This window comes from Eptatretus burgeri, chromosome 12 (genome assembly GCF_056783735.1).
Source record: "Eptatretus burgeri isolate ZD-2024b chromosome 12, Ebu_testis_v1, whole genome shotgun sequence".
NCBI lineage: Eukaryota > Metazoa > Chordata > Myxini > Myxiniformes > Myxinidae > Eptatretus > Eptatretus burgeri.
In genome coordinates, this window is record NC_140972.1 from 45,369,293 (window position 1) to 45,381,464 (window position 12,172).

Sequence of the window (12,172 nt, forward strand, 5' to 3'; positions counted from 1 at the left end):
TTTTTGAGCTAACCTGTACACAAACAGAAAGAAAGATAGAAAGGGGTGAAAACATAACCTTCACCTTCGGTGGCGAGGGGAATATCTTGCGATCGATATATACATACATATATATATATATATATATATATATATATATATATATATATATATATATATATATATATATATACACACACACATATCGTTTTGGTACTATATCTCAATTATGAAGAACAACTTTTCACAGATCCGGATCTTCACCAAAATCAAAACAATTCTTCCCTGCCACACACCCAATTTGTCTTCCAAGTTTAGTCTGAATACCTCGATAACTTTTTGAGACATCATGCTCACAGAAAGACAAGCAAGAGTGAAAACCTAACCTCCATCCACCTTTATTGGCGGAGGGAACAACCAGTGTTGGCAGACGTATCCTATAACTCAGTACCCTTCCGATCAATGGTGAACAGATTGAGGCCTCACCCTGCTTGCACACTAATGTAATTCAAAGCCAATATTTCAGGGGGAAAAGAAAAATCACAAAATTGTCCATAAACAAAAGTGGACCAGTGGACCTTCACTCCTGCCCACAGAGGATCACGTGATTGAAGATAATGGCACGTCACATGATTTTTCACGGGCATGATCACGACAAAAGGGAGCTGGTGTTTCTCGGTTTTGTGGCGGTATTATTGGAGATGTCTTTGGGTTTTTGTCATTTGCGGACGATGTACAGTGAGTGGTGGAAAGTAAATGAACATTTATCGTTTGCAGACCAAGTACAGTGCGAAGTGTTACAGTGAATACTTCAAGTATTGCACGTTTACATATCCAGATGGACCTCGTTTCGGGCACCAAGTATACAAGAACATCTTTTCATGTTTGTTCCTCACAAACATTCAGAAAATACTTTCCCTGTATGCATGATCTACATTGCTGAAAAAGCCGGAACCAATTTTTTTTCAAATAATACAACAATAGAAACCAAATTTTGTTAATTTGATGGAGGTGTTTTGTTGTTGTTGTACGACTGCTCGTTTTTGTCTTCATGAATTTGGAAATTAATTGTACGAAATTTTACGTCCAGTTTTTCCTTCCTGAGACTTTGCTTCTGTCTCTATCTTGTCCACCCCATGCATTCTTCCCACATCCCTTATTTGTTCAAGTCTACCTCTATTTTGTCCTTCAACCCTGTTGTTGGTGTTTCCACCCATCTTTGCACTGTTCGTTTTGTTCTGTTGCATCCTGATCCAGTGTCCTCGCCCCTCCACGAGCCTTGACTTTGTGTAATATTTTTTATATGAAACAAGATAACTCGAACCAGCTTTGTTGTTAACGATGTGCAACACGGTAAAAGTTACAGGAATATGACAATCACCCTTTGTTTTTGAATCAACTCTGCCTCTTAACGTTTCCCGAGCAATGAATCAGAATGTAAACAACAGTGTAATTATATTACTTTTGGCATATTTACCTCACAAATGATTACAAGACTATTACTATTATAATAATTACTCTGACAAGATGTTAAATATCGAGCTCATTTTGATAACTCATGTCTGCACAGAGGATGCACCCCAGCATTTGCAAGCATGCCCTGCAAGTGCGCGCGCGCATGCACGCACGCACGCGCGCGCGCACGCACACACGCACGCACACACACGCACACGCACACGCACACGCACACGCACACGCACACGCACACACACACACGCACACACACACACGCACACACACACACGCACACCAAATCCATACCTCAATCAAGCTTTTCAACATCCATGTCGAAACAGCCAATATGATGGAGCTTCTGAACAAAAAATCTAAAATGTCGTCTTCGGTGTAAATCCCCAGAAACTCGAATGATGAGGGAAGTGCTGTAAAAGGAAAAAAAACAAAACAAGAGGATGTTGTTACCAGACAATCTTTGACGTCTTTTACACCACCTTATTTAACACGTTACATCACTTATCCGTGCTTGTTTGTGTTCTTTCTGACATTATTAAAAACAGTAAGTTTCCTGTTTGGAATTATTTTCAATTTTCGTTGATTGCCAGACAGACAGACTTAGACAGACAGACATTAAAAAAAATACCTTACTCCTCTCTGCACATGTGCAATCAGGACCAATTCAGACTCAAAGTACTGTTCAACAGCAGCTTTGTCTTCCGATTCATGTTCAAAATATAACATTAAATTTCAATGAAGTTTCTCCTCAATCATAAACTGACATTTGTAGACAGACAGACAGACAAACTCAACCAACTGCTTCACCCTGCTTTTTGCTTTGCTTACACAAGGTAACAATGCTAGAATATTGTACTACAGCATGAAAGAAATTTCAATGGCTGCAAATCTTCACAGGTGAAAAACAGATAAATGAATGCAAGGGATTTCAATGAAGGAAGAGGCCATTAGGCCCATCAAGTCTGTGCAATCATGCCAATATACAAGTACCCTCTAATCCCCACTACTTCCAGATACCAATCCAACTCAATTTTAAAACTATCCACTGACTCTGCTGTCACTCCACTTGCTGGGACACCATTCCATGCATTCACCACTTTCTAAGTCAAAGACCCCTGCCTTGCTACCTTCCTAACATGCCTCTTCTATCATCTTAAACCACTTGTCCTGTCAGTGTCCTTCTGTTGAAAAGTTATTCTGCACTTATTTTCTCTGTAACCTTCATTATCATAAGCAACTCGATCAAATGTTCTCCTTTCTAATGTATCAAGTGCCATCACTTTCAGCCATTCCTCATAACGTAGTCGAGATCGGCCCACAACCCATCTCGTAGTTCTACGCTGAACCCTTTCCCTGGCAATTATGTTCTTCCTCAGATGTGGTGACCAAAATTGAACACAATCTTCTCTGTGAGACCTCATGAAATTCCTGTAAAGTTAAAAATACCTATTTTGATTTCTAATTTATCCCGCTACAAATAAAACTTAAAATCCTGTTAGTTTTACCTGTATAGCTGCCTGGCACTGTGCTGTCTGCTTACCCTGCCCACCCTCCACTCCTATATAGTGTTACGGCTGTGGAAATTCGCATTACACCATGAAGGGCCCGTGGGTGAGATATCTCTAAGTACATGTGTAGTTAGCCCCAAACCCGTTGTTTAGAGGGAATTTATGTGATCCATTCAGGCTGCGACGCTTTGAGATAGCCGTTTTTCTGTTCTATCTTTATTTTGAACCAACCACGTCTCAACCGCCATCACACAACAACCACCAACCACAACCACACCTGCCTCTCAACAACCATGCCATCCTCACCACTCCGCCAGCAATCGTCAACATCTCCACGAACACAAAAGGGGAACAACAACTCCCGCCCCGATTTCTCTGGTAAACAAGAATGACGGTTGGAAACTCAACTCCCGCCCCGATTTCTCTGGTGGAATGTCCCCCCCCCCGCGTGCCGCGAAGGGAGGGGCGGGGTGCCGGGGAAATAAAAGGGCGCACGGAGGCGCCGCTAGGAGGAAGTCAGGTCAGAGGAGGTCAGGTCAGGGCGGTCAGGTCAGGGCGGTCGGTGAGTGTCAGTATCAGTCGGCGGTTCATGGTCTTCTGCCCGTCTGGGTCTTGGAGAAGCGGTCCGTAGAGTGACCCGCTCGTTGGAGCTTGCAGTCGGTGGAGAGTCCGGATGTCGCGGAGGGGACGCGGACTGGAGGTGCCGCTCTGCCAGCTGTGTCGCGCGGACCTGCGCGTTCGTACAAGGAGCGCCGGAGAGAGCTCGCCCACCATCGCACCGCGAGGGTGCAGGTAACCTGCAACAGTCTCGTGGGACTCGTTCGGTCTGCCAAGTCCCACGCCATAAAGGCCCATGGGCCCCGTCTGCCCCCTTGTCTTTGAGGGTGGCCTTTTCTTTTGTTTTTTTTTGTATGGATCTTGTGGCGCCGTGTCTTGTAAAGTAAAACTGTATAAGTGTTGATGTGTGTTCGCGTATTCGGTTAGCTCTGCATTGTTGTTTTTGTTTTAAATTGATATACGTGTGCTCTTCGTGTGTCGTGTAAATAAAGTGCATTATGTTGAATTGTTCCCCGTTTCGCTGCGTCCTTTCCTTCGTTTGAATCTCCATCTTGCTTCACGTAAAGGGTTTGTAGTGGGCTTAACATGCCCGATAATTAATCGGAACCGTCGAGGCCGACGATAACACCGCTCGGTTATCCCGATAGCACGGAACGGACCGCTTAAGCGGCCCGTGTCCAGAGTCGACCTGCGGCGAGGTGCGATCGCCCGGTCTACCATCCGCATGGGTACTTAGGTAGGTCGAGTTTGGCGAACAACCCTATCCCACGCGGGTGGCCGATTGGCACGATCGTGGTGAGGCCGAAAGGCCCACCCGTAACTAGCTCCCGGCGTTAGTCCGAGAGGGTCACGACAGAATTGTCCGTCCGGTGGGCGATGTGCCGCGATTCGAATCACGTGGCTGACCGCACGCCGGCGGGCGCGAATTCGCAACAATATATTACCAATCCAGACCCTCCTCCGATGTGATACGCTTCAAAGACTTGCATTATGTAATCCCTACTTTCATTACTCTTACCCATTCCTACCACCTCACATTTCTTCATTTGAAATCGTTTGTCTGATCCGTTAAAGTATCCACACCATCCTGATTCAGATCACCACCAACACCCCCCCCCACCCTTCCACCACTTTCTCTCCCATCTACCTCACCTCAAGCTTTGTGTCATCTGCAATTTTGGAAAGCAGACTCTTAACCCCACTGTCCAGCTGAGTCAATCCCTTCGTTTCCCTAACTGGTTCTTCACTTCCTCCACTCTGACTTTGATCTCCTCAGATCTCCTCATAAGTGATGAAAAGTTGAAATTATTAATTACAACGACTGGCGTTTGATCCATTTTGCACAAGACTTGGATAATAGAGGATGTTATCACTGCTAATAAATATTTAGAAAATAACATATTATAGGTTATAGAACAACACAAATCGATCGTATGATGAAACGTCACTTACATTCTTTGGAAAATGAAGTCGCTGCTTTCAGGGACTGCAAGAAAGAAAAAAAAAGGTTAAACAGTGAGATTTTCACTGACAGATCCAAAAGTTAAAATTTAACACAAGTTTAACAAGATATAATTAAATTTAAATAACTTTGTAGTAAATCACACACGAGCAGGTGAAAAATGATCAAATGTAACTCAAAGCAGAGGCAACTTGAGACTTGATGCAGGTGAAAGCAGCACTCAAACCACACATTCCATGTTCATTTAATTTATCCAATCAGAGCTAAACTAGAGGGGGATCACTCGGGAGAGTGCAAAACCTCCGCCGCCAATACTGCTGGGTCACTCAAGTGAACCTTATATCTTATTCATTAAATATGATGTCAACAGTGCTGTTATTGTTATTTTCTCCAACATTTTTTTTTGGGGTGGGGGGGTTGGAAATCACTTAAAACATGTAAAAATGCAAAAAAAAAAAAAAAAAAAAAAATCGAAATTTTGTTGAAAAAAAAAGTTGCAAAAAATTTTTTTTTCTCTAACAATTTTTTTTGGGGGGGGGTTGGAAATCACTTAAAACATGTAGAAATGCAAAAAAAGAATTTTTTTCTTTTTTTGGGGGGGGTAACAATTTTTTTTTGGGGGGGGATTGGAAATTACTTTAAACATGTAGAAATGCAAAAAAAAAACTTTTTTTTCTCTAACAATTTTTTTTTGGGGGGGGGACCAAGTCCAAAATTTAATGGCATGATCCTTGGACCATACCAAACCCCCCACCAAGTTTCGTCGAAATCCGTCGAGGAGTTTTTCTGTAATACTGTTCACAAGCAAACAAACAAACAAACAAATAAACCAATGTCACCCGCAGGGTGACCCGTATCTTGCCAAAAGGTGACCACGTGTGACTTCTTTAAGGTCACACTGAGGTGAACAGAGCTGCTATCCACCAGGAGCGACTCCTTGAGGAATATCTGCCTACGAGAGATTCCGATGAGAATCGTTCTACAGAGTAACCATGAAAAATATGCTTTTGCCTCATAACGTCACCAAATGACGTCATAATGTCTCAAGCTTGACATATCTAGAAAGCACTCATCGAGATGTTCAATTTGAGGTACTACACGATATGGTTCCTAAAACTTGAAAATTTGACCTTGGGGTCAAATATGTTTGACCTGAGACGCTAACCATGAAGGTCAAGGCCAATCGCCACCAAAAATTAATCAGCTGAGCGCCAGACCATGAACTATATTCCCATGAAGTTTGAAGACGATCCGATCAAAATTACTCAAAAAATAAGGGTTTCGTCGACTCCCCTGATTTGCGACAAAGTGACCTTGACCTTCAAAATTTTATGCGCTGAAAGGGACCTCTATAGGCCTCTGATATGCGAAGTTACAAAAATTTCCAATGATAACTGTGCTCTGCAGAGTGATTTATACGTGATTACAGACCAAACAAAAAAAACAAAAAAAAAACATATGAAGGTCAAGGCCAATCGCCACCAAAAATTAATCAGCTGAGCGCCAGACCATGAACTATATTCCGATGAAGTTTGAAGACGATCCGATCAAAATTACTCAAAAAATAAGGGTTTTGTCGACTCCCCTAATTTGCACCAAAGTGACCTTGACCTTTGACCTTGACCTTCAAAATTTTGTGCACTGAAAGGGACCTATATAGGCCTCTGATATGCGAAGTTACAAAAATTTCCGATGATAACTGTGCTCTGCAGAATTTTTTATACGTGATTACAGACAAACAAACAAAAAATAAAAATAAAAAAATTAAAAAAAAAAACATACAAGCTGACTAACATATCTTGCAAAAACTTCGTTTTGGCAAGATAACAAACAGAAAGGGGTGAAAACAGTAACCTCCATCCATCTTCGACGATGGCGGAGGTTAACAAGGAGATGAATCGGCAGCTTTAGTGGATCAGAGTTCTCAAATCAAATATTTTCACAAACGCATGTACGAGTCGCCCATGACAGCTGAATTGGTCTCGGCATCGGAAATCAAGGCTGTCAAAAGAAATATAATGGGTTCAGGTGGGATGCTGAGGGACACAGACGGAGTCAAGCTGGAGATAAATTCCGCAAAATAGCGTGGAGGTGATTTTGGCATGCAAACGTGAATCGTGCATGTATCAACAAAAATAATTGATCGACGTGCAAAGGAGTTGGTGCGATTACTTTTTCAAAAATAATTTATTACCCAGTATGCATGTCTGTAATCTGAATAAATTCAGAGATATTAGGATAAATACAGATTTAATTCATAATGAAATGGAATGGGGACAAAATAAAGAAAAAAAATGACACGGGGGGGGGGGGGGGTGGGGTAAAAGAATTCTATCAGTGACGCCAAGCCCAAGACAAAATTGACTGACACCGACTAAATTTAAATTTCAAAGACATCACAGAAACAAAGGGATGAGATAATGAAAGGGCAAAATAAAAGATGAGAGATGTTGCAGCATCGGCCTTCCCTCAGTCCTGAGAGTCATTTTTCTTCTGCTGAACATGATGGTTCATTCCCATGCATGCGCTCTCCCAAAAAGGGTCGCTTCGGGCCTCATCAGATAAAACGAGGCGGAGCTCCAAAGGACACAGAAAGGAATGCCAAAGTGAGTGAGATGCAGTCAGCGGATGTGTGGGACCGTAGGTGAGAGGAGGAAAACTGGTCCAGAAAACAGAGGTCACAAGACTGGCCAGAACCTCTTTATGTTAAATCGTTTGTCTGATCCATAAAAGTATCCACACCTTCCTGATTCAGATCATCAGACCAAGTGCTGAAAAACCACGACAACTCACCGAAGAACCTCGAGGACTGGAAAAGAAATGACCACACCAGCACTTATAAAGGCTCTGACGTCTGACATCACCCTGTCTGGTGATTGGAGTTGGCTGTTTTTGTGACAATGGCATGTGGTCCTGTGCAGCCAATCAGGAGCCAGCTCTCAGGCTCCATGACCTCACACAATAGGGCCATCCTCCAACCCCAAAGCTGCAAAACTTAAATGTGAAACTTTCAGAGCAGGGACTCCCCATGGATAATATTTTATTGCTAACTCTGACATCATAGTTCACATGGAATGGCAGCCATATTGGATGAAAAGAAAAAAATTTGGACATCATTTTCTCTGAAACCGCTCAACGAAAAAAATTTGAAACTTGGCAGTGTCATCAACTCTCCATGGGGTATATAAGGTGATAATGATGATGTCCTCAGTGAATTCGTATTCCAGTCATAATTAGTTAATTTGAAATCCTTATCCAAAAATCAGAAACTTCCGATATCTCATCTATATCCCAATGTGAGTGAAAAATAAAGTTATGACATTTATAACCCATGCTGAGAAATGATGTGCTGATCCGGTGTATGGATATATGCAAGTACAGAGTGGATGGATGATCCGGGTATATGGGTTATAATAGCATTGGGCCTGAGTATTAGCATGTTCACTGTTCAGTTAACGATGGTATTTTTGTTCAGAATGAACATGTGAGGTGAGATTATGCGCTCTACGTGTGCCGTTCTAATTTTGATTGTGACCAAATAATCTCAGCACTATTGCACGTGGCATGTGAAGATGTAATGAAAATCTCTTAGGGTCTGTCCTTGTATCATGGTGGGAGGTAATTCATTAGTTATTTGCTCATCAGTCTTCGAGCGTATATCTCATAATTACGTGAATTGGTGATGCCAGGATCAGCTGATCGAATGCAGTGTCTCTTGTCCTCTCCTGCATCCCTTTGTATTCACATATATTACATGTCCTTTCATTTCCTCTATCCACGCCTTGTGCAATGATACGCGAGGCCTTGTGACTGGAGGATGGCCTGAGTGTGTGACATCAGGGAGCCTGAGAGCTGACTCCTGATTAGCTGCATGTGACCACATGCCGTGGTCACAAAAAGTCAACTCCAACCCCTGTAGACCCCATTGAGGCCCAATTTTTGCAATGCCATGATCAAAATTTGGTACATATACGGTGATGAACGTTGAGGTAAAGTTTAATCAAAATTATATTTGTGGTTTTAGAGAAAAAGTTGAAAGTATTTGTGGATGGACGGACGATGCGCCATCCCATAAGCTCCCCTTAACTACATTCAAGGTGAGCTAAAAAGAATCTTCAAGTCATCACAGATATTTAAATGAAATGGCCACAAATGGTCAGTGATTCCTCAACAGTCAGAGATGTGTTCTGGTGGTGGGGAGGGGGGTGGCGTGGGGGGTGCGAGGTTACGTATGCGATTGTCCTGGTCTGTTATTGAGTGTGTACATGTTAGGGTGGCTGTGCATGTCTGGCCTGGTTGCATTTATTTCCTCTGGGTTTAAAGTGCGTTTCTGGAGTGGTGTGTGTCTGTGCGATCATACTTGCAGAAAGGAGGTTGGAAGGATGTTGGGAAGGGTATTCCACAAAGATGTGAAAAACTCTTGCGGCTTCTTAGGAGCAGGTTCCTGTGTGATGGACACAAGAAAACAAGAACTGAGAATGAATCAAAGATATTTCACTAAAATGGTAATGAATGTTGAGGGTGAGGGGGTACTCAGGAGAGCATTTTGTCAATACTCGTTTGCTATGAGATTAGTGTTGTTCTGGGTACGACTGGACAAGTGGCATTCTATTAGAATCAACAAGTGTGGAGGGGCAGAGGATGTATTAACTACACCAGGAAAGGTAACTCATAATTCCTTCTCTGATGGTATTGAGTGGTTTGTACTGACATGAGTGATGGGAAAGGTTTGGTGACAATCTTACATCAGGGATTTGAACCTGGGATCCAAAAATCCTGACCGCGGGTTCCAATGAGAACGTCTAACATCCCAACTCAGAACACATTTCTGCTCACTCTGAGGAAAGTGTGTTTGTGGACGAATGAACGCCGCCATTCATGAAGTCAACTGAGGTCGGGAAGGTGGGGGTGTGGGGGGGGGGATGTCGGAAGGCTATGAGGATAAATGGAAGGTCCCAAGAGATGATGCAGGATGGGAACATTAAGTACCAAGTACCACCACTAGTCAAAGTGATTTCAACCCCAACTATCCAACACCAGTCAAAGTGATTTCAACCCCAAGTAACCAACACTCGTGAAAGTGATTTCAACCAATCGTAACCAATACCTGTCAAAGTGATTTCAACCCAAACTTACCAATAAGCATCCAACTGGTTTTAAACCAAACTAACCAATAATAGTCAAAGTGATTTCAATGCAAATTAACCAACACCAGCCATATTTGTTTAAATCCAAACTAAACAACACCCATCATCGTGATTTGAATCTAAACTGGGCAACATCAGCCAGATCATTTGATGAAAACTCACCAATACTAGTAAAGGTGAAGGGGGACACTGAGGAACAAACAGGGTGCATGAGGAGAACATGTGGTCAACCTGGAGCACATGGGGTCCACAAGGAGCACATGTGGTCCAAAAGATGCTCCACCAAATCTTCTCCCCATACCCCGGGAAACGTTTATTACGTTCACCACCGAAGGTGCAGTCGGTTATGTTTTCACCCCTCTCTGTCTGTTTGTTTGTTTCTGTCTGTGTGCAGCAAATCTCAAAAAGTTGTGGATGGATTTGGTGGGTAAGTTGGGTGGGCGACAAGGACGAATTGATGAGATTTTGGTGAAGATCCGGATCCGGATCCGACTACAAAAATTCTTCAAATGATTCTTCACCAGTGAGAGATGCGGCTAAACTCATATGTAGCACGATATCTCAAAAAGTTGTGGATGGATTCGGATGAAAGTTGGTGGACAAATTGGTTCGGTTTTGGTGAAGATTTGGATTCGGATCTGGATATGAGAATTATTTAATCTTTAAAGCGATTCTTCACCACAGACAGATCGGGCCAAAAACGAGATGTAACGTAGGATGATAGTTCAAAAATATATTGGGCCCGCAATATTCTCGTGGATCAGACAAAATGGTCGTTTGGGATGGCAATTATTTTCCTAGTTTGCAGTTTGATGCCCAGAAACCATATTCTTCACCACATCACATGACCTGAAATTTTTCCATTCCTCTTTCCGTTCACAACCTCTGCTCCTTTCGCTTTGTTTCATTATCATGGGTTCAGAGGTCTGGTCTGATCAGAAAGAATACCAGCGCTGATTCGGGACCGACTTGGGGACGACTCGAGTCAAGGATTGAATGATCATGACCAAGATCTCCACAAATTTAGGGTGGAACGGATCACTAAATTTCACCTCTGGTGGAACATTATATTACGAATTTACTTCATAAATGAACAACTCATCCCCTGCAATAAATAACTCTGTTCTTAGTTTCACACCGTCTCACGAAACCCAGACGTGGGACACATTGGACCATGAGCTGCTCGAAGGGTCCACTGCAGGAGACAGACCGTGCGTTCAACCCTCTTGAGATAGAGCGCCATGTTTGAGTGCATTATGTCTCGACTCCATGATGTCACTCATCGTAAATGCAGATGACGAAAACTTTCCAGAAAAGTGCAACAACCACCACACACAACCAAAGTGGTTGCTGGCGGTGCAGTCAAGAAGCGTCGGACAAAACAGACCCCTCTGGGTCCTTTACACTGAAGAGTGAGGAAAGAGTTTAATTTTGTCCACAGTTGGAGACGTGTTCTGGGGGGTGCGTATTGCGTATGTGGTTGTCCTTGCCTGATACAAATGTGGACGCACTTTGTTGGACGTGCATGTCTGTCCTGGTGGCATTCATAACCTCTGGGTTTAAAGTGTGTTTCTGGAGTGGTGTGTGCGTTCATACCTTCAGAAAGGAGGTTGTAAGGATGTCAGAAATTGTATTCCACAAATATGTGAAAAACGGTTGTGGCTTCTGAGGAGCAGATTCCTGTGTGATGAACACAAGAAAACAAGAACTGAGAATTAATCAAATATATTTCGCTGAAATTGTGATAAATGTTGAGGGTGAGGGGGTACTCAAGGAAACATTTTGTCGATACTCATTTGATAAGAAATGAGTGGTTTTCTGGGTAGGACTGGACCAGTGGTATTCTATTGGAATTAACAAGTGTGGATGGGCAGGATGTATTAACTACACCAGGAAAGGGAAACTCATAATTCCTCATATGATGGTATCGACTGGTTTGTACTGACACGTGAGTCATGGGACAAGTTTGGTGACAATCCCACATCACGGATTTGAACCTGGGATCTTCAAATCCTGACCAGAGATTCCAATGGGAACGTTTTAGAGCC

General features: G+C 42.8%; 1 protein-coding gene across 2 annotated transcripts in view; it reads right to left on the reverse strand.

Annotated features, from left to right (window-relative positions):
- The window catches only part of LOC147015527 (uncharacterized), a 31,552-nt gene that overhangs the window by 10,901 nt on the left and 8,479 nt on the right, over positions 1-12,172 (reverse strand). The window contains exons 3-6 of one of the 2 annotated variants that reach the window (XM_085850334.1): positions 11,721-11,804; positions 9,338-9,421; positions 4,968-5,001; positions 1,741-1,859 (exon numbers count right to left, since the gene is read on the reverse strand). In XM_085850334.1, the coding sequence (XP_085706460.1) occupies positions 1,741-1,859; positions 4,968-5,001; positions 9,338-9,421; positions 11,721-11,804 (321 nt within the window). The remainder of the gene's footprint in view (positions 1-1,740; positions 1,860-4,967; positions 5,002-9,337; positions 9,422-11,720; positions 11,805-12,172) is intronic. The other variant, XM_085850335.1, reaches the window with a different exon arrangement.